At 40.8% G+C, this 27,476-nt stretch overlaps 2 protein-coding genes across 6 annotated transcripts; both read left to right on the forward strand.

The window, feature by feature from the left end:
• Positions 1-13,114: 13,114 nt before the first annotated feature.
• Positions 13,115-19,733, forward strand: tlr3 (toll-like receptor 3). 5 transcript variants are annotated; one of them, XM_035181836.2, is made up of 6 exons: positions 14,817-15,128; positions 15,351-15,402; positions 16,038-16,505; positions 16,588-16,782; positions 16,925-18,780; positions 18,901-19,733. In XM_035181836.2, the coding sequence occupies exons 3-6, from the start codon at positions 16,050-16,052 to the stop codon at positions 19,130-19,132; spliced, it is 2,739 nt and encodes a 912-aa protein (XP_035037727.1). In that variant the 5' UTR covers positions 14,817-15,128; positions 15,351-15,402; positions 16,038-16,049; the 3' UTR covers positions 19,133-19,733. The 5 variants fall into 5 exon arrangements, with proteins under 5 accessions (XP_035037751.1, XP_035037734.1, XP_035037727.1 ...); XM_035181852.2 differs by having other exon boundaries at positions 15,354-15,402; XM_035181860.2 differs by lacking the exons at positions 14,817-15,128; positions 15,351-15,402 and adding an exon at positions 13,115-13,146.
• A 1,390-nt stretch (positions 19,734-21,123) lies between these two features.
• Positions 21,124-27,173, forward strand: LOC118122569 (cytochrome P450 4V2). The gene is made up of 11 exons (XM_035179359.2): positions 21,124-21,336; positions 21,484-21,596; positions 22,166-22,251; positions 22,616-22,806; positions 22,927-22,996; positions 23,092-23,218; positions 23,307-23,480; positions 23,695-23,797; positions 24,529-24,663; positions 25,287-25,466; positions 26,113-27,173. The coding sequence occupies exons 1-11, from the start codon at positions 21,144-21,146 to the stop codon at positions 26,289-26,291; spliced, it is 1,551 nt and encodes a 516-aa protein (XP_035035250.1). The 5' UTR covers positions 21,124-21,143; the 3' UTR covers positions 26,292-27,173.
• Positions 27,174-27,476: the final 303 nt, after the last annotated feature.

Genomic DNA, 27,476 nt, shown 5'->3' on the forward strand with positions numbered 1-27,476 from the left:
ATCAAATATGTTATCCTTTATAAAGCTGCAGAGTAATTTTGCTGTTCACACGTGCATAAAAAAGCCCCTCTCTTCTGTCAACATTAAAGGGATACAGATTTAGACTGTTATTGATAGCTGACCTTTGTGAGGTGTCAACAAGGCAACATCTGTGCGTGTGTAGCTTATTTATGTGTATGTGATTTTGTGGGTGTGTACTTGTGCATGCATGTGTTTGGTCTTTTATCACTGCCTCTGATGTGCAGTAGGCAGCCCTTACTGAATCTTACTGTTGTCAAGTACCTTGCCTTTTTATAGCCGCTGCGCTATCCACAGACATGCTCTCAGCAATCCATTCTGAAGGGGGCAGGGAAGACGATGACAATACGTTATATCTGGTACGCAGTGGCCCACTGGTGAAACAGGTCCAGACATAGTAAAGATGGATGTGTAACTACATATACAGGAATCTGTACCTGGGAGCCTAATATGGCTTTAAGCATTTGTTGTAGAGTTGGCTATCGCTGCAACGTTAATTTAATGTTGATATCAAGTAATGACTCGAGAGAAATCTAAAAGTTAGCCTCGGGTGCAAAATATACTAAATTGCCTGTGGTTAAAGAAATTACATAACAAGTATTTCCTGGATATGTAACAGATCAAAACCAAATCCTTAGCTTAACTGATCACTCAGGGGTAAGTGTTGCTTTAAAGGTCCAGTGTGTAAGATTTTGTTGAAAAGGATCCATTGGCAGAACATTTACATAAAATAATCCTAGTGATGTTTTCACTAGTGTGTTTTATCTAAATTGTATGAATTGTTGTTTTCTATACGCTAGAATGGGCCCTTTATATTTAAACACTATATTTACATCAGGAGCGGGTCCTCTCTACGGAGGCCACCATGTTTTTTCCAAACTGGACAAACTAAACACCTTTTGAGTTTTTATGACAACTGAAGGCTACCACAGGTTCTCTTTGGAAGGGAGGGTGAAGTGAGGGGTATTCAGCTGCAACTTGCAACTTCACCACTAGATGTCACTTAACCTTACACACTGAACCTTTAATGCTTGACCGTGAGCTTGATGCTGGTGCGATCATACTGTCCACAACAACCACAGTTTCCCAGTTTACTGCTCAGGACACGTAACATAGCTGGCTTTCATGCTAACCTGTCATGCTAGCAGTCCATGCAAAGGGATGTTTAAAAGCAAAGATCAATTTATTAAATGTGCCTGATTTTCTTATCAAGATCAGTGAATTATTCCCTAGGAAAGTGGTGAAAATGCAATTTTAAGGAATCTGAAAAAATTCCTGTATCCGCCCCCTGATCTTGAGCTGCACCAAAACTTTACTACTCCCTGACTCATACTGGATCCTTCCACCAAGTACCTTGTAAATTCGTTCAGTTGTTATTCGGTAATCTTGCCTACAAACAAACATACAAAGCAACCAACAAACAAACGGACAGGGTAAAAACATAAGCTCCTTGGCCGAGGTACTAAACTCCAACTCCCCTTCCAAACCCATACCAGGTTCAGGTCAAGGTTCCTCCAACTTCTACCACATGCAATGCAAGCAAAGGAAACCACAATGCAGTTTGGCAATGCATGACGTCACCCTATTCAAAGTGAATGAGCAGCGTTTCCATTGAAGCCACCACCCCATACAAGTGAATGCTCCATTATAGTATTCCCCTTTTAGGATGACAACATGAGCCTTATCTTAGAGTGCATTAAATCCTCAAGCATGTGTTGTGTTTTTATGGCGACAACAACCATTCTAATTCCACATCATGGCTGCAATTATCTATTGCCAAGCCCGAACATATACTGCCGTCACACCCCCCCTCTCCTAGAATAAAGCCGAGCGGGCTGGCACAGGGATCTTGTTAGAAAATAACTCTTTTATCTGAGCCGTGGCACTGCCTCACATCTTTCCACCGTTGCTGTCCAAAGAGATTCCACATTTGGAACAGCTGATACTGAGGTTCACTTGTCTGGCTAATGTTAAAGTAATACAGTGGTGCTGAACGAGAGGACGTGGGCAAATGAGTGCATGGGGACATTGTCTGGCCGTGACATCAGGCCACGGCTACTTATATTCCAGAATCGCTTTGATGTCTAAGGGCTGACCAGGTGAAATGCCAATTGGCCGTTCCGTGAGAGATCAAGGCTGCTGACGTCAGAGTCAGGCATCATCACTCTGTCAGTGAAGAAAGTGCCGACCTTCTACCTTCTGTTTATTGCTGCAGGCTTGTATTTTCCTGTGTTGTTTAATTTCCTTATTAGTCTTGTGTTCACCTCATCAGGTGCAGTTAGTCAGACGTCTGTCTTAATTAGGAGCAGTTGGCTGCCTGCCATTTTGGATATGGTGTATGCCCACCTTTCGCTGAGAGTGAAGGAGAAATCCTGAATCCAACCAACCAACATCACTCAACCACCAAAACACAAATGAAAGTACATCCAGCTCAACACTCACCCTGGCCTCTGTGCTAAATCAATCAAAAACTATGAAAAATCTCCCGGGGGAAAAGGCCAATGTCACTGCTGGCACTGCATCGCTATAACAGATGTTGTAGGCGGAGGAGGACACAACAGTACAGAGATGAATCGTTGATGAGAGAAGATGAAGAATAACAAAACAACAAATGACACCGTGAAGGACACAGGAATAAAAACAGTAAGAGTAAATTTCAGCTTACACAAGATGACATCATCAGCCGTCTGCCCGTCTAGACAAAGATGGACGATACGTCTCCTCTTCCTCCCATTTATCCAGAAATGAAACCAAAATATTACGGATGTTGAACGGTGCAATCTTATTCATTTGGAGTCTGCGAATTAGGAATCAAGGAGATGTAGCGGTGACAGCGAGGTCCTGCTGATGCATGCACTTGACCAATCTCGAGTCAGTTTCAGTTGGACATCATTGTGATTAGAACTATCTTAAATGACAGAGCGTCTTTAAGGAAATTGTATTTGACTTATTAATTTGGCCCGTGTCCCATTCACTAACACAGAGGAGCAGGGGTTTATGACCTATATTGTAGCGAGCCATTAGGTGGTGATAGAGATTATTTGGCTTCACTTTTGGGGATTAGCCAGGCTGTCTATCTTTACATATGATAACGAAATGATAATCTAAACGTGAAGATAGTGCGTATTATGACTGAAAGAAAAGACTTGCTGCTTCGTTTAAAAGTAAAATTCCAGTGAATGTTCTGTGTGATAAAATGCTGGATCTGAGTTATTTCTAGATTCATCTCATTTTAATGAATTGAAAATCAGACGTAGTTTTGCAATAGCCTAGGTTGGAGATTCTGGATAATGAATTAACCAGTCATCCAATAGTGGATAGAGTGGTGTGGCAGGGTGATAATCGGCAAAACTATTACATAACTCACCATAAACCTAATATATTTGTTTTTACTAAATTGTCTCCACAATAATTGAATGACATTTGGTACAGCTATAGTGCCGAGAGGATAAATCCCCGACTTTTCCTGCAGCTCCATCAACAGGTCAAAGTTTTGCAAAGTTATTTTTCAAACCCCTGACCTGAGATTTTGTGTAAAATATCGTTACTTATTGTATTGGTTGAATTGAAAGTCATCTCAGTACTGTGGTTGGGACATTCTTACATTTGATCTGTTCCTCCCTCTGCACACTGATATTGAAATTCCTAATCTGACTCCTTGAGCTCACGACCTCATCCACTTTTCTCCCTTCTCCTTATCAGGTCATGAAGGGGGGGGATTATTTTACGACTGTTATGCAACATACCTCTTCAACGTGTGTCTTTCAAACACAATTACTGATAGGCAACTTCTCTGGAACGCATTTCTAATATTACTCTGCACTTCATCCACCTCAGTGCCCTCTGCCGTGGGTAGGCATGTCCCCTCCTGTGCGGCTGCTAAGTGGATTGATAAGTGCTGTTGTGGCTGATGAAATGTTGCGTAGCTGGATGACGATGGGATGTCTGCCAGACATTCCTGTATTATCAATTGTTCCAACTAATGCACCTGAATTTATGTGCCCCACCAGACAGGGTTGTGAGGCACCATTAAGCAGACGCTCTGAATAAAATGTAATTCTGCTGTCCAAAGGTTGCATTTAAAACAGTCTGAAATCCCACTTGAGCTTTACTTTGTTTTATCTGAGGGACGACTGGGACGGAATTAAACCCTATAGTTTTACTTTGCATTCAGCTTACGCACACAACGCACCCACTAGTGACACCACCAAACAAACAAAAACACGTGCTAGCATGCGAGACTAATACCGTAATAACTGTGTCCTGCTGGATGGCGTGCTTGTTTATATTGGAGCGAACACAAAGAGTCCCGATGAGTCCTGACTGGTTTGTCAGACTGTGCTTTAAGTCAGACGTTAGATGCCCCAATGTTTTAACACTCACAGCTATTCTAGCTAAGTTTTTACCGTCGAGTTTTGTGATATAAATATCAGTTTTTCACAGTTTTGTTTAAAAACATACATTCCCAAGAGCATCTACTATCTTTTGTTATGTTCTCATGGGCATTTGTTTGTTAGTTAGCAGGATTACGCAAAAATTACTGAACGTATTTCCATGGAATTTTGTGGGGCATGACTTACAGAAGAACCATTACAATTTTGGAGCAGATATAAGGGTGGATTCAGGATTTTTTCCCAAAACATAGCAAGATAGTGCGTTAGCCTTGGCGGAGTTATTCACATTCTGTTTGTTTGATTATTTGTTCACAGGATTACTGTTTGGTGTATGCCTGGGCCTTGGAAGAATCCATTACATGTTGGTGGGGATGCGGATTAAGGGGTGGATCCAGGATTTCACTTTCTTTAACCTTTATTTACACTAACAGACCAGTTCCTTTTCTATTTTCTCATTTCTACTAAAAGAACTAGAAAATCATGTGTAGGATTGTTCTGCCTTAATGGAGGTATGTACTGAGGGTCATTTTAGTTTATGCTCTCTGTCTCTATCACTTCACATCTACATTTCTAAAACCCAGTAATTAGACAGCTATGTTGTCTAATTTTGAAAAATGGCCTGTAATTCAAAAACATGAAACATATTGAAAACAGACGCAGAGGAATGAATGTGATGTACCATATCCACAGTGGAGAAACCAGCTGGGTCTGCGCTTACAGAGCCGACAGAATCAACAGCATTAGTACCAGCTCCTTCCTTCATCTACTTGCTAATGAGCCTGTTAGTGGAAGTTATTTATGAAAAATCTGCTTTAAAATCTGCCTGTGACTTGTTGGCAATGTTGTAAATCCTCTTCAAAGATTTTCAGCTTCTTCTTGTGGCCGGTAATTAAGTAATGGCTCAATTAATCCCATCAGACCTGCAGTGCCAGAGGGGAGAGCATGAAGGACCATTCATTAGGAGCCCATAGGAGGAGGTTAATACAGGCTAAATATGAAATGGTGCTGGGACACAAGTTTTCTGACAGCAGTGGATGGGTATGGTTTCAGAAATTTAAATGCACGAGCTCGTCTATTTGTGTGCAGAGAGGAAACTTGGAGAAATCATGTTAATTTTGAATGGAGAGATGGTGTCAAATAATATTCATTATAAAACATTGTGCCTTTTTCTTTTTGCTTCCTCTTAATAGAATGAACAGCACAGAAAAACGAATGCCGACATAATGCGGCTGTCACGGTCATCAAGCTATCAACATACTTTCCATTTTAAAGCTTAAGTGGCACAGTGGGAACAACGTTAGCACAAACACTTAACAGGAAATCGGAATAACGGTAATGGACAGTAGAAAATTGTTCTGCTGTCTTTAGGGCCAAAGTTGATCTGTTCAGCCTCAGAGTCTTTCAGGAAGAGGAATGTGACCCTCGAGTCTCCCTCTTCCTTCTTTGGTAACAGCGCTGCACCATCAAACGGGACTTAAATCGCTAAATCAGTTTTGACCACATGACCAGCGGAAATATTTGTGTATTTAGCCAAAGAGGATGAACTTATTAAAGAGGGGTGAACAAAGGAAAATGTCAAGAGTGTTCATTTATTTATTTATCAGCTGAAACAGAGTTGTGCTCTACAATTAACTATATCCTATCAAAATAATGGACATTTGAAATGTTTATTCTGCATTCGACACATACTTTCGCTTTTGCTCTTTGTTTCTCTGAGTGAAGGTAAAACCCTCCATTAGGCAACAGTAATATTCCGAAGGCACACATTCCACTCAGCATACATCTGACCTTTCCTAGCCAGGTAATTTCACATACATTTTCATTATTACGCTGTACTGTGCATATGGGTGCTAGCTCTATAGTTGAGCTATCCAGCGCCCTGTATTCAGTCGTCTGCAGCGGTCTGCGTGGCTCAGCCCCCTTTTCTCCCTCTTTCATGCTTACATGCTCTGTCCTGTCAATCAAAGGCTATAATGCCCCCCCCCACCCCAAAAAGTGTACTTTTATTATTTTACTTTTTTTTTGCTTATATTTTTAAATAAAAGCCTTAAAGTAAAATCATATTAGATAAATAAAAGTAGCCATGAAATAAGTTGTAAGTTTAGAATTTTTAAAAGCATTATTCAATTGCTACATGGTCTTGAATGTGAAAATACTTGGAATGCCATTAAATGTACACATCCTATTGCTAAATGTATGAATTTGCATTTCAAATAAATCTATAAATAAATTAGGTTTTTACTGTAATTTGATAAGAGTCTGAGAGAGGATGATGCAAGGTGGAGTTTCTGTAACTTGAAGTTAGCTAACTTACTACCCCCTAACCCTAACCCAATTCTTATAACCTCTGTATATGCTTAAAGAAGCTATTACACAGCGATTCCTCACTCCACGTGGCTTTAAGTCCCGTCTGCTAACCATAACTGACAGGCCTGGATCGTTGGCATGGCCAGACTGTCGTAGCCGAAGCTTAAGGTGCTTGCACACAGTTCTGCCTGCCCTCCACGCACACTGTCTGCGGTGTGAAAGGTGTAATCTGCCTCTGACAAGGCCAACTTGTCTCCCAGCGTTTTCACAGCACACGGTCAAATCCCTGCTGTCTCAGCTCAGACCACCGTCTGAGGACTGCAAACACGAATTCCACCAGATCTGCCTCTGTGAATAAGATCTGAGAAACTAAACCAAGGTAATAGAATGTCTAGTTAATTCATGAGGACGTCAGATTGGAAATAAATTCAAACTCTACGCAAACACTTTTACTTTTTAGAACAATAAAGTATATTTTAAAGCTGCTGTTGCAGTTCCCAGACGTTGTCTCTCTTTATAGCGAGCTGCACTGCAGAGAGGTAACAGCACAGTAGTAGATCCATGCTGCTGATTCCAGTTGAATATTGACGTCCTGCCACCCCTGAGGATCACTAGGAGACCTAAGTCAGCACTTGGCGAGCACTAGCCTGTGATGAGAAGCACGTACCAGCAAGAAAAACTCGAGAAAAAAGAACAATAACATGCATTCACAATGAATTTATTGATAATTGCACAGCAGTTGCAGCTGACTGCAGGTTTTCCTTTGCAATAACTTTCAGAATGATAGCAAGTCTGCTTGATTTTCTGTCATGTGGGTTCAAGTAATCGCACTCAGGGATAAAAGCTTCCACGTGGGTGTAAAACTGAATTCTCAAGGATGCTACATCTCAGTCATCAGACACCAACTGCCCACTCTGCTGTGTCTAGTTCAACTCTCATCTTCAGTGCACATGCACGTGAAGTCGTCCAAACTGTGAGTGCGCTCAATTCATTACTGCAAGGACAAACCCTGATGAGGAACACTTAGCGTAACACATGCATCCCCTGCTCTGCGTTCTCTCCTGCGTGTGATGCACTGGTTTTAATCAGCAGTCGCCTCCCCTTCCTGTGAGGTGTTACCACAGACGAGCAGCGTGTCGGTGGCTGACACTGGTGGCGGAGCCGGTGGAGTCCGACCTCCAAACAACATTGGTCAGCAAACTGGGGAGGGGGAGATATACTGCAGTGTGTTTTTTTTTTCTTTCTGCAGAGGGCAGAGAGAACATGCTACGTTACTGCTGCTGCCTGCACCATTCCTTGTACGTACATCACCCTTCCTCTCCTCCACATCTCTCCCTGCCCTTTATCTATCTCTTCATCGCAGGCGGCCAGCGTAGTTTTCCTGCCTCTCCCTCACCCGCCTCGTGTGAAGATGAAATGAGGTTTATTCCCCTCTGCTCTTAGAATATCAATGTAAAAGTAAAAGCGAACAAAGACAGTGAGATGCATCACATTACACCAGACCATGCTTTGTTGTGAGAGTAATTCATTCACTCCTCTTAGCTACGATCAATAATCTTTTAAAGGCATCATTTGTAATGCAAATTTGTAATGCATCGATGATGAATTGGCAGAGTGAGTTAATGTGCATCATTACGCATCATGCACGGCAGCGAAGAGCCATGTGGGCGAACTCACCTTTTGTTTCAGGGCATTCCGGCACTCCAGCGATTTGCAAATGAGGGAGAGGAGATTTACCCCCGGAGCCGATACGATGAAGAATGTGTCACACACACACTCCCACAGATGGAGCTGCTGCTGCTGCTGCGGCCCCCCCCACCAGTTATCCTTTTTGCGTGAGTGCATTCAAATCACATGTACACATGACATGCACTGTGGCTACAGTGAGTCAAACATGTACAGCAACGCCTGCCACTCCAGTCAACAGTTCAGCAGGAGGGGTTCTTCCTCCTTAATCCCTCACTCCGATGCCAAGTTGTGTCTCCAGCGAGAATCTGATCTCCACCTGATTCCTGTCAGCTTTCCCGTCTCTGTTCCCCCCCTGAGCTCCTCGCAGAGCATCTCATGGTTTATCCAGTGTTACAGCAGAACTGAGCTGCAACGATTCCCTGCAGCATCATTAGCTCTGGTTCTCATTACGGCCCTTTCTGCTCCACGTCCCTTTTACTCCCTGCTTATATTTATGGCTGTTTTTCCTGCAGAACCCCCGCCACCCACCCCCCCTGAGACGTATCTGCCCTCTGTTTCATCACATTACTAACTCGACCACCACGTTGCTGATCATGCTAGCTCTCCCCACTTTTCCACACAGGTCTTCAGCAGTTCCAGCCATTGGCACAAAGCCCTGTAAGCTTCCCCGGCTTAACACTGGACTAAACCAATCAGACGGCCTGAGGTCTATCTCAGGACGGGCCTGTTTTATTAATCTGAGGGAGGGATAAAGGGGACAACAGAGGGGATGGAAAGGTGCCTGTGGACAGTGTGTGTGTCTCCATGGACATTGCAACACTAAAATCAATTTATTACAGAGAGAAACATGCTGTGATGTAATGTCATGGTATAGGACAACTGTCCTCCTCTTCATGAATCTACACATAATCAATATGTTTGCAAAGAAAACAGTATTAGCAAGTTAACATGTGTTATATAGCCTAACAACAAACAGAAATTTGGACTTGATGGTGGTTCAGGGGCTTAAAGTGAATACAATTCATCCTGTGAGGACCTTGAAAAACCCTGGAATTTATCCCCTGGGTCCATGAATGTCCGTACACAATTATGTGCCAGCCCAACATAAAGATGATGAGATATTAAAGTGAAAATTTCTTCTAGAGCCACCAGCAGGTCAGAGGAGTCATTACCTCCACCAAGATGCTTATGTTTTCACCCCCGTGCATTGGTTTGCTGATTTGTTTGTTTGTCAGAGGGATTAAATAATAATTACTGAACAGATTTCCATCAAACTTGATGGAAGGACAGGACGTAGGCGAAGACAGAACATATACATTTTTGCAGTGGATTAGAACAAAAGGGGCAGATTGAGTTGATTTATCTTTAACATTGTGAGATACAGGATTTTGTTTATTGTATTCCCGAAGGAATAATTCATGAATCTTAGGGGACTGATATCTATAGCTGTGTGCAATTGAGGGCACAGCCTAATCTGATTTTCAGGGACTGCTGGGCCTTGGCAGAGGTATGTGCTCTATGAGTGCCGTTCTGGTTATTTATCTATCCTCTGGGGACTATGAGTGTCTGTAACCGATTTAAAATAGCAATCCATCCAAATGTTGAGCTATTTCAATCTCAACCAAAGTGGTGTACCAGCCACCAGATCGATATCACGGTCCCTGAGTCACTAGCATGGCGAAAAAGAGATTTTCATAAATGCAAAGTATTATTCTGTGTAGAGTACAGTTTTTTTTAAATGAGCCCTCAAATACAAACAGATTTCTGATCAAAGCTCCTCTTGGATTTCTGTGAGATGACTCATTCATTTCAGTGCAGCTTTGAACTGTGCCAGTGTCTGTTTGGATTAATGGCATCGTTGGGAGTGATGTAGGACACGTGCTCCCTCCCATGACAGCTAATGTCAGGCTAATTATCACATCGTGGTTCACTGTCATTGCCGGTGTAATATGACTGAAGATTCAAAACGACACCGAGAACATTCCAATCACTGACGTGCTCTGTGAGTGAACTGTTAACAGGGCATTAAAGCAATTCTTTACAGAGAAGCACATATTCCTGTTTAAAGCGAAGGTTGGTCAACAATCGTCAATCCGAGATGAAATGACATATCTCTAACCAATATTCCACAACACGTACTAATTGCTTGTGCTCTAAGAGATGCAGGTTTTGTTGATCTACTGCTTTAAATCTATATGACTCCTCCAGCAGCAGCAGCAGCAGCAGCAGCAGCAGGTCATTTCAGCTTTTGCATTACTGCTGACCTTTCAAGACGCATTTAGCTGTGTGGTTATACTCAGATTTATTGGTGTTTGGGCTGTTGTAATGCAACGCCTTGCAGCCTGGAACTGCACTGACACCAATATATATATATATATATATATATATATACACAGTCCAATAAATTAGCCTCACTCCATTTACTTGCGATGCATATCTTGTGGGAGATCCATTTCATTTAATAAGATATATGCCGTTTAAGAAGTAATTCATCATTGAAAACAAACTAATGGAAATAAAAATAAAACTTATCTATGTTACAAATTATGACCTGGCCGAAATCAATTTGCACAAATAAAAGCAAACAGTCTGATTAACATGATTTACAGTTCTTGACCGTGGGTGATGCTTTTCATTGCTTTTTTTTTTTTTAGTATAGGTGCATACAACTGAGTCACCAAATGGGGGCAACATTCAACCAAAAAACCTGTGATCAACCAACAGGTGATAACAAAAGTCATGCATTCATATAATAATAAAATCAATAATAATAATAATAATAATAGTTCTGATTGAATAGTACCTTTCAAACCAGCTGGTACATGATAGGTGGATAAAGTTGTTGTCATAAGTCGTGTATATATAGTCAATGTATCAGACACGATGATAAAGTACTGTATGAAAACAAATTTATTGTGTGACATATGAATCAGGGTATATAAGTTATACATACCATATTAATCATGTTATATATGCTGCATCTACCTTGTTGTACATGAACCTACAAAGACAGCAACAAGGAACTTTTTCCTGTGGTCGGCAGAGGTTGTTGCAGTGACATACAGTGACTCATTTACAGTATTATACTGCCCTCTAGTGTATATTTCTGTTATTTTCACTTGTTTCATTTACCTGGTGTTAGGACGACTTCAAGTTTTTATATACAATTTATGGTCAAGTTATTCAATGTAATTAAACTATGTTGAAATAGCATAACATGATTAAAATAAGTAAATGAGTGAGTGAATCAACAACGCCCACTCATGTTTCATAACTCTTAAAGTGCAAATGAGCAAAGGTGTGAAAGGTGAAAGGAAGCCTGCGTTGGTGGATCTGTGTGTGTATAAAGGTCACACATTCATGTTTACTGCAGTAAAAGTAGCCTACAAAATATATTTATCCTGTTATCATGTAGTGTTTAAGTACAGTGTGATACGTCCATGGGATCACAGCAGCTACAATCACATCAACTGTTGATGTTTGGGCCCATGAGGTCATCATGACTTTGATGATGACAATGATATCACATGACTCTTCAGTGTTCATTGGTTGGACCACAGACTTGGCCTTTATTTTGATTTCAGTAATACAAGCATGTAATAAAAAGTAACACTCAAAACCACCTGTGTGGTGGTTACTGCTACGCAAAGGTGTCCCCAGGACCATGTTTTAATGTGGGGGCTTTGTCCTTAATTCAACAAAATGTCCCCAACAACTTGTCTTTAGTCTGAAATTTGTCTTTAAATGTAAACACACTTTGAATGACACTACATTGACTCTCATGGACTCTTACTCTAACCTTGACCTTAGTTACAACTTGCCTAATGCTAACCCTTCACCTAACCCTAACCTAAACCTAACCTTTAAACAAGTCTTCACCTTGAAATTGTGATTTACATGATGGGGACTTGCTTTTTGTCCCCGTAAGAAAGACAAGTCCCTTTAATGTCAATGTGTAAACAGATTTAGTTCCCCACAACATGAGTAATATCTGAACTACACACAAGTGAAACAATGTCTGTGGGGTTTTTTCGGGGGTTCCCTTATTTCTGCAGATTGTTGCAGAGTGTCTTTATTCTGCTAAGAACACAAACACTGAACCATGAGGTTTAAAGCCGCTGTTGTTATTAGAATAGAAAACGTACTGGTCACATTTTGTTTGGATGAGTCAAGGCTCATACTCAGATGTGACTTCATGTGTTTCTGGCTTCCAGAATTTATTTCTCAAGCCATTTCACACTGAACGTATCTCATCTATTCATCTGTTACAGCCCATTGTTTAAATATGGATCATTACAGATGCAGATCCATAAATCACCTACACTTTATGGGCACGATAATTTATGCTTTTGAATTTTTATCAGTCTAGAAAACCTTGAACATATAATCTTTGGATGGGAGGACTTGATATTTCAGAATCATTGTAAAGTATGTGCAGCTTGTTTTGCAAAATGGGTGGAACGTCATGACCTGAAGACAAGTTCAACTACAAACACCGAAAAAGAAGTTATGCAAAATACCATGTGCTCCTCTGTCTGATGATCACCGTCATTGCTTGTGTGTGTGTGTGTGTGTGTGTGTGTGTGTGTGTGTGTGTGTGTGTGTGTGTGTGTGTGTGTGTGTGTGTGTGTGTGTGTGTGTGTGTGTGTGTGTGTGTGTGTGTGTGTGTGTGTGTATGTGGGCGGTGGTTGATCGAGTGGAGGCCGTGGAGTGGATCATCTTCTCGTAATTACACAAGGTAACGTAGTGTTGACCTTTCGTGCTTTACCTCAGGACCGGAGTCGGTTACGTACAGGGGAGATGTCTGTTCTCCTCCTGGGCTTGAAGACGCTTCTTGCTTCAGGGTTTAACACCCTTCACCTTTTCAGCAGTTGAGAGATAACGGAGGACACTTCCACTTGCCTGGAGAAGTTGCTGCATTTATTTTACAACGCACTACAACGTACACTGCCCATCGTTATACTTTCTCTTTTCTCTTTTCTCTTTTCTTTCTTTCTTTCTTTCTTTCTTTCTTTCTCTCTCTCTCTCTCTCTCTCTCTCTCTCTCTCTCTCTCTCTCTCTCTCTCTCTCTCTCTCTCTCTCTCTCAAATACACGGAAGCACTTTCTTAAAGGAGCCACGCTACTCTTATAAAACTAGGCCAATTATTGAATTTTACTAGTTAAATTCTATTTTTTCAGTGCCATTCATCCCCAGCCCAGACAGACAGACAGACAGACAGACAGAAAGACAGACAGACAGACAGACACAATGCACCCTGCACTGTTACAATATTGTAACAGTAACATGTAACAGTAACAGTAACATATATATATATGCTGGGTTGTTGCATTATGTGTTTCTTCACTGAGACAGAATAAAATGAAGAGATTTCTTCAGACAGACTTTCCTTTGGGAAGGCACAAGAGGTTAAGACAAGCCCAAGAGAAAAAGACAGAAAGGTGGTGATGATGAGAGAGAAGGACCAGTGTTCCCACTGTTCCCACCCAGGACAGAATCAGTGTTATATCGCTGTGCTGCTAAATACAAAGACTGTTCCGATCCTGATCAAACAATGTAATAACCACATATTCTTTGGCAATTATAATGGAACTTACAGGCTCAAGTTAACTACACACCTAGGGGAAGTATAATAATAACATGTTTTTTAATGTATAACACATTTTGCTTATGTGGATGCACTGTTTGAGACACATTTCTATCATTTAAATACAAAATGATGCAATCTCAAACACAATGGTGAGTCATTTATGCTGTTGTCCACTGACATGGTTTTGCAGCTACTGTTCACAAATAGTTGCTCTCCAAACATCTCAAAGTGTATATACTTAGTTCACAGGATTACGCAAAATGTATCAGGGGGTGGATTCTGAATTTCTTTTTCCCACCATCTATAACATTGCAAGCTATAGTATAATTTTCCATTGATTTCCCAGAGATTAATTTACTGACTTGTTCAGCGGACTGATATTTATGAGTGTGAAGAATTTGTGGCTGAATCTGGATCCAGTGAATTTAAATTTGGTTTCATATTGAAACTGTTGGGCCTTGACACAGCTATGGTCTCAACTGAGTTTCTATTTCCTCATTAAATATATTGCAACTCTATTTCTACAATTACGGTAATTGTCCCACACAGGCTTCACTTTGATTTAAACACAAATTTATCCAATGTTTTGCCTTATTGAAATCTTTATCAGCCATTGTTGACTACGATGATTAAACTGACAATTTAAATCAATACTTTGACAACAGATATATAAGAATGTAATAGATTTGATATCAACCTTCCCCCGTATAACATACATTACGGTACAGTCCCAAAGTCTTAATGTGCCACAGCCTGTTTACAACACGTGTTGCCACCTCCTTGTGTCTGGAGCCATTTTGATCATAGGAACAGGTATGAATGTTTAATAACATTAAATAACAACTTCCTCACACTGCTTCCTGTCTAGTATGGATTTTATTCTGACTTCCCAAATGCTTCTGAGCCTCTTGCATGAAACAGTTAATGATTCTCCAGCTTTCTCCTGATGTGGAAGTGAAACCGGAGCGTCCTCTGCCTCATTTCCTTATATTCCTGTTGTGCTGCCGTTCGCTTCACAAGCAGCTGCGACTCTTCCTCAGTGAGCAGCACCAGAGTTATTGAAGCTGGAAATGCATTAGTTCCTATTTAAAGTCTATGAAGTATTGATGCAACATGCAGAGGAAACATTGGGTAAGAAATCTGCAGGCGCTAAATATGAGCCAGTCATAGTGTGTACAAAATTGAGGTGATTATATGCTATCACTATCCTATAGTAACCATATATTCTGTCATAATAATAATAATAATAATAATAATAAGTCTTGCATGTACATTGCTGCATATTAAACTTGCACCTCACTATTATTCTATATCAAGGAAGTGAGTGTGTAAAGTGTCAGATTTTCCACCCAGTAGATTTTGTGAACCTGAATAACCAGACCAGCAGCAAACAGCAGACGAGCAGGTGAGCAGAGCTTTTCGTTGCTATAAAGCCGGATATTCCTCTGTGGGTTGGAGTTGGTTCAGAGTAAAAAAGGAGCTGAAAGAAGAGTGAATACTGGATTAGCATCATATTTTCTAGTGGTGTTTTGCCTCTGCTCACTGTTAACATGTTTGCCACACACTGCAAAATTAAAAGGTTTGGGGAAACTGTTACGAAGAAAATCTCCTACAGTTGTGCCAAATTATTATTGTTTGTTCTGATTTGTCTTCATGAAGCCTGGTCGGGTCAGGTTTGGACCAATCATTTGCAAAAACATCGGATCGGATTCAAACACAAAACTCAGAAGACCTGTCTCCCTCTACTCTAATATAGACGTGACATTGTTATACTATATTCAATCAGATATATCAAATCAATTCAATCCACCTGTAGGATGTCACATGAAGAAAGATGAGAGGTGGCTTAGGTGACCCTGCTTTTAACTTTGCTAAAGCAAATATTTAGCTCAGTCACAAAGCCATTCAATATATTTTGTTCACTAGAAATCACACTAATTTCTATTTTTAGTTTTTACAGTGATTCACTTTCTACGATAGGACAATGTCTTGGTTGTTCATATTGTGCTGTCTTGAGATTTTACTCTATTCTTTCCATAGGTTTTTGAAGCAATGTGTTCCCCTCGTTCCCTTCACTTCACATGGATCGTCATCGGATGCTCCATTCTGACGGGGCCGCAGCATTGCTTGGCCCATCAGAAGAAGACGTCCTGCCAAGTGCAAGACGGCAGAGCGGACTGCAGCCACCTCAGCCTCAGTGCCATCCCTCCTTACCTGCCGGGGAACATCTCCAGCCTGGACATGTCCCACAACCGACTGGTGAGGATTCCCCCTGCGTCACTCAACCCCTACCAGGGGCTCCTCCACCTCGACGTCAGCTACAACAGTGTCACCAAGCTGGACCAGGGTTTGTGCCAGATGCTGCCGCTGCTGCAGACGCTGAACACCAAACACAACGAAGTGCACTTGCTGAAAGAGGAGGATCTGAGTCACTGCACGAGCCTGATATGGTTGAATATGGCGAGTAATAGGCTAAAGCTACAGGGGCAGCCCTTCTCCGCACTAAAGGTACAGGTTCCAGAACACCAATGGGTCACTTTTGGGGATTCAATTCAGTTCAGTAACTGTTTTGTCTTTATTCACCTTTCAGAATCTGAAATCTCTTGATGTTTCCATGAACAAACTGATGTCAGCCAAGATCAGCTCTCATCCTCAGCTGCCCAACCTGGTGACCCTCAATCTGGCGTTCAACGACTTCACCACACTGAAGAAAGACGACTTCTCTTTCCTTGAAAATTCAGCCCTTCTACAAGTCCTCGATCTCTCATCCGTGCCTCTAAAGACAGTAAGAAACTTACCTGGAAATGGGAAATGAAATTGAGCTGTCCAAGCCAGAAGTAGAGTTGTTGTAGCGCCTTGGTTTCAGTTGTCTGTTTTGTTTCCCTTTTTTCGTCTCACCGCAAGATCTCTGTTGTGTTTTCTTGCAGTTGGAGCCTGGTTGCCTTAAGTCCATTTCAGGCCTGCGTACTTTAATCATGGATGGGAGCAAAATGGGCGTTCAGGTTCTTTCCAAACTCTGCTCGGAGCTGTCGGGGTCATCCATCGATGCCTTGTCTCTACGGAAGATGAATCTGGTCACACTCCCAAACACGACCTTTGCAGGGCTGCAGAAAGCAAATCTGACCTTTCTGGATCTGTCCCATAACAGCATGGGTAAAATAGAGGAAGGAACGTTTCAGTGGCTCCCCAGACTTCAGACTCTAATTTTGACCGACAACAACATCAAGCACGTGACCAAGGCCACGTTTCAGGGGCTAAAGAGTTTGACAAAACTCACACTGACAAAAGCCCTGGTGAAAAGTCGAACCTCCTCCACCCCGATAATCGACGATTTCTCTTTCCAAATGTTAAGCGCCCTGGAGAGTTTAATGTTACAGGGAACTGCATTTCGGGAAATCACAGCACACACGTTTACAGGCTTGACGAGTCTTAAAGAGCTTGATATGAGCTGGAGTAGTTGCATATCGCTCCGAATTATCTCCAACAAAACCTTATTGTCACTTGCGGGATCGCCTCTCAGAAAACTAAATCTCACAGCAACAGCTATAACACGCATAAATCCTGGAAGCTTCTCCGTTTTGGGAAACCTCACCACTCTTCTTCTAGATTTAAATTTCATAGAACAAACTCTCAGTGGAAAAGAGTTCGAAGGCCTGGGTCAGATTCAGGAGATTCACATGACCTACAACCACTGGAAAATCCAGCTGAGCTCAACCTCCTTCATCAATGTGCCCAATCTTAGGGTCCTGACTTTGAAGAAAAGTCTGAACAGCACAACTTTGCACCTGGATCAATCGCCATTCCAGCCCCTGTCCAACCTCACCTACCTGGATCTCAGTAACAACAACATCGCGAACATCAGACAGAGTATGTTAAAGGGGCTTGAGAACCTGAAGGTGCTGAAGCTCCCACATAACAACTTTGCGCGGTTGTGGAAGGACGCCAACCCAGGTGGACCGGTGTTGTTTCTTGAAGGGGCAGAGAAGTTGACGACCTTATGGATGGACAACAACGGGCTAGATGAGATCCCACAGGAGGCGCTGAGAGGTTTGACGAACCTCAGGGAGCTAAGCCTCTCAAACAATCTCCTCAACAGTCTCAAGGACTCTGTGTTCGACGATCTGAAGTCCTTGCAGGTCTTGCGTTTACAGAAGAACCTGATCACAGCTGTGAAGCCTGAAGTGTTCGGCACTCCCATGAGAAAACTCAGCCTACTTGTCATTGACAAAAATCCCTTTGACTGCACGTGTGAGAGCATCCTGTGGTTTGTGACGTGGTTGAACAGCACAAACATGACCATTGTGCCAGACCTCAGCGACCAGTATATGTGCAACACTCCACTCGCGTACTTTAACCACTCAATCATGCAGTTTGACACCCTCTCCTGCAAAGATAACACCCCATTTTATGCTCTTTACTTACTGAGCAGCACCACTGTCTTGATGCTTATGGTAACGGCCCTGTTTGTGCGGTTCCACGGCTGGAGGATTCAGTTCTACTGGAACATACTGGTCAGTCGCACGTTAGGATTTAGTGATGCCAGTGTTGAGGAGGGCAGGGAATTTGAGTATGACGCTTACATCATACATGCGGAGAGGGACGCCAGATGGGTGGAGAGGGTGATGGTCCCCTTGGAGAATGAAAACTGCAAGTTTTATTTGGAGGATCGAGATGCAGTCCCTGGGGTGTCGCTGCTCCAGTCCATCATGGAGAACATGAGGAGGTCCAGGAAAATCGTGTTTGTCGTCACTGAAAGTCTTCTCAGGGATCCCTGGTGTAGACGGTAAAGCAAACGCTGATTTAATACATTTTCTTTAATTTTGTATTTGCGCTGTAAATTTGCATTAGAGTAAGTTCTCATACTTGTCCCTCTGCATCTCTTCCCACTTCTTTCCTCACCCAGATTCACAGCCCATCAAGCACTGCACCAGGTGATTGAGGCCAGCAGGGACTCTGTGGTTCTGGTCTTCCTGCAGGATGTGCACGACTACAAGTTATCTCGCGCACTCTTCCTCCGCAGGGGCATGTTGCGACCGCGTTGTATCCTGGATTGGCCCGAAGATAAGGAGAGGGTGCCGGCCTTTCACCAGAAACTCCTCATGGCACTTGGCATGACTAATAGATTTAGGGACTGACCGTTTTTCTTTAATAGTCATGAAAAATTCCACTTGTAATAATAAGTTTGTCCAGTTATATCCATTTGCTGGAAGTTGCTAATTATTTTGTCCTTTGTAATTATGTATGGAATAGTTATCATTAAGAACAATAATATATATATATATATATATATATATATATATATATATATATACACACTGTATATACTATATATACATATACTATATATGATGACATTCGGTGTTTGTTGTTTTTTTGTGTTTGTTCTTATTTGCTTGTTCAAGGAAAATACTTAAAGCAAAATGAAATGTTCTCCAGAATTGTTTTTAAACGAGTTCAATGTAATGTAAATAATTTATTAACAAAAATATCTCCACCAGGGGGAGTACCACCTTCTCCACAACAAGTGTTTTCTTCGATGAATAAAAGTCAATGACACCTTAATAAATTCAAATACTTATTGAAAGTTATATAATTTGAGCGGCATCTTCTGCTTCAATCAGATTAAATATTGTGTCACTCTGACATCTAGTGGTTGTGGTGAGAAACTACAGCATTTGTGTACAAATTCCAAATAAAACTTGAAGTGTTCTGACCTAAAATACTCATTGCAGAGAATAGTGTTGTCAGTATTTCATTTGATTTTCTATTTTCTATTTTGTTGGTCTACATGTTTTCATAATTAAACATGCTATAGTCTAAATGTTTTAGTTTTTACACTCTCTAAATAAATGACTAAAAAAATAAATTACATGAGAATACATGGCCTAAATACCTCCTATACGACCCTGATGGTCCGCAGCGGTGAAGTGATGGTGTATCATCAGGTCAGTGTTGCAGCACCACAGACGTCCCATGGCCTTAAAACGAGGACACAGCTGAAATACAATAATTATACATCATTGGATTTGTTTTATTTGGAAAGACATATTGGACATATAGACAGTAAATGAGTGCTCAACTGGAATGGCTCTCAGAGAGTATATACCACTGGCCAAGGCTCAACAGTCCACTTGTGAAACAACATTTAAATTCACTTTATCTGCATTTTTATTACAATCTGCACCAAATTGCACAAACTCATAAATATCAGTCATTTAAACTTGCCTGATTTATTTTCCATCAAGATCCTGGATTTATTCTCTGGGAAATGTGAAAAAAAATGTAAAAATGTAAAAAAAAAAGAAAAAGCCCGATCTCGCAATACTAAAGAAAGTGATAAAACATATTGCTGGATCTGCCCACTGATCCGGATCTACACCGATATGTCTTCCCTGTCCCAAAGAGCATCCGCACGCCAAGTTGTAATCTGTCCAGTAGTTTTTGCGCAATCTTGCTAATAAACAAACCAAGGTACAGGGGTGAAAACCTAACCTCATTGGCGGAGATCACAATTGAGTATACATGTGAAATTATAATAATTATATAAATATATATAAATAGTAACACATGACTAAAAATAACCCCAAAATTCTAAAATATTGTTATTTTAAAAAACTGTTGTGAAACCTGTTCAAAGTATAAAACATATTTGATCGGCCAATAGCTGAGATAAGGCTGCTATTCATTAACTTATCAGGTTAGATGGGACTTGAGTGGATGTTGACCTGGGAAAAAAAACACACACACACACACAGGCAGAATAAGTTGGAAAAAGGCTGCTCAAGGGCAGCTCCTCTGACATGTGGTGAATAATTAACATCTTTGTTGCATGATTTGCGACAATATTTACATTCCTCTGTTTTTTTGCACATTTGAGGAGCTTCTTCGTGTTCATCTCTCTCCCATCGCTGATATAACGTGTCTCCTATTTCCATCTTCAACACTCTGTGACATTGTCTAAACTGTGTTAGTGCCATAAGGGACAGTAAAGGCGGTGGCTTCCCTTGACCCTGTTGAGTTGTCAGTGAATTTGCATCAGAGGGAAGGAGGAGTAAAGGCAGCACACGCGTCACTGCCTCCATATAATGAAGGCAAAGCACAACAGGACACACACACACATAATCTGTTTATATACACTGCTGGAAAATGACAGCCTTACTTGGTGGCTCCATGATTCCTTTACTGGGAGTCAGCGTCTTCCTTGTTGCTCTCACCTACATCACCTACAAGCTGCTCAGCGGTTACCTGCACAAATGGTATTTGATGAAGCCAATCCCCCAGTTGGGGGCAACGTACCCCTTCATCGGAAACGCACTGGAGTTCAAAACCAGTTCGGGAGGTAAGAGAACAATCAGCATGCTGCTACAGGAGGCTGGCTGCACTGGTTCCTGTGCAGCTTGCTGAGGGATAGACCATTAGGCCCAGTTACATAACTGATGGTGTAATGCTCCATTTCTGCAGGTTTATGATAGTTTCTCTGTTTCAGATTTCTTCCGCCAAATTGAGGATTTGACCCGTGATTTCTATAACGCACCTCTGTTCAAGCTCTGGATCGGACCGGTGCCGTTTGTGATCCTGTTTCACGCTAACACCGTTGAGGTATGATGATCAACCATATAGTTTGTACAGTAGTCCACACGCCTTATCTTATATTTCTATAAATATGTCACATTTTTTTTGTATAATAAGCTTTAAACGATGAAACACCTGTCCATTTATGTTAGACACTGTCTTTTAATATAGTTGTTTTGTTGATGTGCTGTTACACGCAGCATCTGTTGCACTTCTGTCTGTCCTGAGTAGTTTTTTCCATGTTAAAATGTTTTTTTTTGCTACTTTCTCTTCACTTTAGTCGAGTGTTATGGGCAGAGGATGTCAACAACTCACACATTAAATGACAACTTGTAACCTTGCTGATGTTGCACTTTGGAGCTCTGTTGATGCTCAGACTGCAGCCACAGTATCGTTCATAACTGCTACAGCTGATTATTTCAGTAGTAAAACCCTGTATTGACTTAAAGGAAGCAATCAGTGGTTACACTCTAAGATATGGTTGATAAGTAATTATGAATAAATCCATTGAATGGCCCAACTCTAATAATAACAGTAATATACATTCTCCTGATCTTGTGCTATATATTTTACTGTTTATGACATTTTGTTTGTAGACACTCCTGAATAACTCTATTCACATGGACAAATCTTATGCATATGAATTCCTCCACCCTTGGCTTGGAACTGGTCTTCTTACCAGGTAGGTACCTCATGATATTGAAGAAGACGTGTTCTGCTCATATTCAGGTTCATAATTTTAATAGTTGAAAATTATCCCTTTACTGTGGTCACTAAGAAATTATAATTTATTCTCTGGAATGTCCACATTTCATTTCATTAAATAATTTTTCTAGACACCTAATTTTGAACCAAAATTGAATAGAACAAAATTTAGAAACAATGACTTAAATTGGATTTAAATGAAATAAAGTAAAAGTTTATTTCGGCTTCTCACATCATTTGTTTTGATCTATTTCGCAGTTTTTATGAAGAATATATCGATGGGTCCATGTGTTCTCTCTCAACCTCAAACCTACTTTGATTTGTTTTCCTCTTCCTTTCAGCACCGGGAAGAAGTGGCGTCAGCGGCGGAAGATGCTGACGCCCACCTTCCACTTCTCCATCCTGACGGACTTCTTGGAGGTGATGAACGAGCAGGCGGAGGTCCTGGTGGAGAAGCTGGAGAAACAGGCCGGGAAAGGTTCCTTCAACTGCTTCAGTCACGTCACTCTCTGCGCTCTGGACATTATCTGTGGTGAGTGTACGGAAAAATGAACTTATTGAATTATCCTTTAACCTCATATAAAACATATAAACAAGAAAGGACAACAATCTTACGCTGGATTATTCCTTTCTTCCAACAATGTAATTTCAGAAACTGCAATGGGAAAGAAAATCTACGCGCAGAGTAACTCAAATTCAGAATATGTAGAAAGTGTGTACAAGTGAGTGGTTTTCATTTGCATTGTAATTCATAAATGATCTGATACTTTGACTTAATATCTGTCATCTTTAACAAAATGTTTTTGTTTACTCTCAGAATGAGTGACATTATCAGCCGCAGACAGAGGAAGCCTTGGTTCTGGCCTGACATTGTGTACAACTACTTTGGTGAAGGTCGGGAGCACGACAAGACACTCAAGATTCTGCACTCTTTTACAAACAAAGTGAGTAATGGAGTAACGGGTTGAAATTTTGTTTATTTCTGTAGATGAAACAATATCAGGATAACACTTTATTTCATTTTCTTCTCAGGTGATCCATGAAAGAGCAGAGAAAATATCCTCGACCAAGTCAGACAGCGAATCTGAGAACGGCAAAAAGAAACGACAGGCATTCTTGGACATGCTCTTGAAGACCGAAGATGAGGACGGCAACAAGATGAGCCACCAGGACATTCAAGAGGAAGTGGACACCTTTATGTTCAGGGTCAGTGGTCACAAAGGAAACTGGAGAAAAAAGTATTTAAGGTGCACCAATCAATATTTTGCACGATCAAAATAAAACGTAAAAATGGTAAAATGAGTGTGAATGCAGGACCTACTGTGGGATTAGAAAAGAAACTCCAGATTAATATATTATCATCTGTTCTTAATGAGATAACACGACAAGGCTGTGACTCGTTCTATCTTTATTTTCGCAGGGTCATGACACCACAGCCGCCTCTATGAACTGGTGCCTACATCTGCTGGGCTCCCACCCTGAGGCGCTCAGCAAAGTTCAACAAGAGCTGCAGGAAGTGTTCGGTAACAGTAACATGTTCTTCATCATTTGTGTTTTCCTGCCCGGAGGCCTTCTGTCTCCTTTGCTCTGTACAAGTGAAGGGGAGCTTACACAGGGATAATGGCTGTGAAAAATATGTCAAGAATATGTGAATCACTTCCACTCCTCTGTGGATTTATCAGAACATTTTCCATGAGGCAAGCTTTGGCCTTTTTCGCCATAACAGCTTGAGAATTTAGTTCTTCTAAGAAAAGCTATAAAAATGACTGCAGTGATGTGGCCTTATCTTACACTGATGCAAAGCGGTGCAGAGTTAGATGCAATTGTCTTTGCTAGTTCCAGACTGATGTGATAATGTTCCTATCCAGGGTTGCTATGATTATCCGAATGGGTTTTAAAGGGAATGGGATAAGGGGCTCTGATTGGTTTATTGAATGTTACACACCCTCGACTTTTCGACCACTTGGAAAACTCTATTGTTAAACTGGCAAAAGTGGGTTTGATGCCCCTGCACCATGTACCATGTACTTTAGATTACTGCCTTTGAACTTGTGTCTTATCACCTAAACACAATATATATACATAGGGTGTAGTACTTCTAGACTCTTATCTGTCTTGGAGGCAGGAAAACATAAAGTAGGAGAAAGGTCAAGAGCAGGAAACTGGAGCTTAAAGTAATTAACAGCTGTCTGACTTTGTTTTGTTTATATATATATTTTGGACTTTAACAGTACTTCCTGTCTAATGTGCAAAGGTACATCTGACCGGGCCGCTAACACCGAGGACCTGAAGAAGCTGAAATACCTGGAGTGTGTGATCAAGGAGGCCCTGCGACTGTTTCCCTCTGTGCCTTTCTTCGCCCGCCGCATCTGTGAGGACTGCCACATCAGTGAGTAACACATGCGTGATGGGGCCGGAATGAAACGTTCATTTGTTATATTATTTATTTCATACTGTTGTCGCAAATTTATAATGTGGATTTCAAAATGTAATTTGGTAGATGAGCCTGCTGAGTTTATTGATGGAAAGCCAATTCTTGTTGAAATTCTTTGGTTAAAAAGTAATTTGAGAAATTAGTCTGAAAAGAAACGGTGAGGTTAAAACACCCGAGATATGGAATCTCAGGTGAAATCATTGCAAAAAAACAAATTCTGTGTTTATATACTCGTGTCAACAGGGACAATATTTTTGTCTATTATTTTGAATCTGTATTCTTAAAAAAAAGAATCCTACACAATTCAGTTGCTGTAATAGCTCTGAAGTTAACAGCTCAGTTTTGGTGAAATCCTATGGCGTCATTAATGAAATCCTTTCCCCCCACACAGCAACTAATTTGGTGAATACAATGTTTTTATAGCCAACAAAAGGTTATGAAAATAGGATTTAAAAATGTCCGCATGTGCTGTATTTTCTAATTAATTCCTTCCTCTCATATTTGAACATCTTTAGTGAAAACATTTTGGAAAATAATGATCTATGTTTTTCTTAATCAAGTTATGTTTTTACCTGTAGATGGTTTCAAGATTCCTCAAGGTGCCAACGCAGTCATCGTCACGTACGCTCTTCACCGAGACCCGCGATACTTCCCTGAACCCGAGGAGTTCAGGCCCGAACGTTTTCTGCCTGAGAATTCGGTCGGACGGCCTCCATATGCGTACATCCCCTTCTCCGCTGGACTCCGCAACTGTATAGGTAAGAAGATGAAAGACATATTTTATAAATTACTGGATTATAAAATGTTCTTTTATTCAAGAGCATGGACTTTCAGTTTGAGAGCGGGACTTATTGATTCCACGTTCAGATTTTGTAATGCTGTCACTCAAGACCCTGCGCTCACACTCAAATAGCCCCTGCTTATACTTAGATTTGCTTCTGCTTGTGCTCAAACTTGCACCCAGATGATCAAAATAATAGTACATTTTATTTGTGTAGCGCTTTTCAAGAAACTAGAATAGACAATAGAATAGACATAGAATTTAAAATAAAGCCCCGCTAAAGATAAAAACAATGTCAGGTGTTGACAAATGAGGAGAAGAGCTGAAGCTGGAACACTGAAAATCTGTCCAAACAACAAAATATCTGAGTGCAAGCGCACATTTTGAGCACAAGCAGAGCAAATCCAAGCACAACCAGGGGCTATTTAAGTGAGATTGCAGGGTTTTGAGTGAAATTATTACAAAATCTGAACGTGGAATCAATAAGTTCTGCTCTCAAACTGAAAGACCACGCTTTTAATGCCAACAATGAGGGGACAAAAAAAAACATATTTCTATACATACTTTTTTCGAGTGAGGCTGTTTAATTTGTGTATCTTGTGTCGGGCATCGCTGCTCCGCAGGTCAGCGTTTTGCACTGATGGAGGAGAAGGTGGTTTTGTTGTCCATTCTGCGGCGCTTCAGCGTGGAAGCTTGTCAGAAACGAGAAGATCTGCGGCCGGTGGGCGAGCTGATCCTCCGACCAGAGAAGGGCATCTGGATCAAACTGGAGAAGAGGACGAGTCAGACTCCATCAAACTAGAGCCTCACGGTGTTTATTTACAGTTCATCCTCTCAGACTCGAGTGGTGGTGTTTTTTTCCCCTCATCATTGTTATTACAATCACGAAAAATATGCCTTATAAAAATATACAGAGACTTTGCTCTCTCACGTTGTACTTTTTCGACAATAACATTCATAAATTAAACTTAAACTTTCAGCGTAAGAATGAACCATTTTTAGAAAATGAACTGGTCATTTTGAAGCTCATTATCGAATATCAACGGGATGAGAATGAGATAAATGGTGCTACTGCACTGGAATCAGTCACTGCCATCTACTTTCTGGGTCACGTACTTTATAGATAGATTTTTTGGAACAGGAAAAAACACATTTTATACATTAAACCATTTATTTAATATCTAAAATCCAAAGATTAACTATTTTCTGTGGCATCTCTGTTTTTGTCACTAGCTCCAAATAATACAAAAGTGTTCAGGACCTCAGACATATTGTATTTTGTGGGATAAGTTTGTAGTGAAATTCCAGTGTTTTCTAACTCATACGTGCAGCACAGACACAGACATACTTTTACATATTCATTACATTTACAAACACCACAGCAAAGATCAGCTTTTCATTTTCATCCTCTGAATGTTAATTTTCAGACCCCAACAATTGCAGTCGTTTCCTTCTGTGATTCCAAACCTCATCTCCGAAGGTCTGCTTATTTCTTTATATTCTGATTACATCATTTATCCACAGGGACCTTCTCACTGTGTATTTTTATTTCCCGTTTTTTGTGCGAGTCTGACTGTTTGAAACAGTTTGTGAAACTGAGGAAATGGGACATTGAAGAAAGTGTTTTTTTCATAATGTAAACCTGTTCCACACAATAAAATGTTGGATACACTTTAATTCAAAACTTTTACCAATGAGTAATTCTTGTTATTAGTAAAACCTGCACTTTTAGTTTTAATGTCTGCTACAAACAAAGGTTACAAACTTATACATAACTAACTTGGGTCTTAATAGATGTTTAACTGGATCTCTTTACAGTTTTATACGGGGCAGGTACTGGTTGTTGAGGAATTTTTGAACATCCTCACACATTACTGTATATGCCACTATATATTAGTGTATATTGTATATTACACATCATATCTGTACAGGAGAATAGTGTCTGTCTAATTCCACAGATACTCACTTATCTCTCTAAGCAATACCC

The sequence above is a fragment of the Hippoglossus stenolepis genome, chromosome 2 (genome assembly GCF_022539355.2).
Source record: "Hippoglossus stenolepis isolate QCI-W04-F060 chromosome 2, HSTE1.2, whole genome shotgun sequence".
In the NCBI taxonomy this organism is placed as follows: Eukaryota; Metazoa; Chordata; class Actinopteri; order Pleuronectiformes; family Pleuronectidae; genus Hippoglossus; species Hippoglossus stenolepis.

Bases quoted from the DNA above. Each gene is read 5' to 3' on its own strand.
- tlr3 (XM_035181829.2), top strand. The intron at 16,506-16,587 runs GTACAGGTTCCA...TTCACCTTTCAG, and splicing joins AGCCCTTCTCCGCACTAAAG to AATCTGAAATCTCTTGATGT. The intron at 16,783-16,924 runs GTAAGAAACTTA...GTTTTCTTGCAG, and splicing joins CATCCGTGCCTCTAAAGACA to TTGGAGCCTGGTTGCCTTAA.
- LOC118122569 (XM_035179359.2), top strand. From the start codon at position 21,144: ATGACAGCCTTACTTGGTGGCTCCATGATTCCTTTACTGGGAGTCAGC. The intron at 22,252-22,615 runs GTAGGTACCTCA...TCTTCCTTTCAG, and splicing joins GGAACTGGTCTTCTTACCAG to CACCGGGAAGAAGTGGCGTC. The intron at 23,798-24,528 runs GTAACAGTAACA...TAATGTGCAAAG, and splicing joins AGAGCTGCAGGAAGTGTTCG to GTACATCTGACCGGGCCGCT.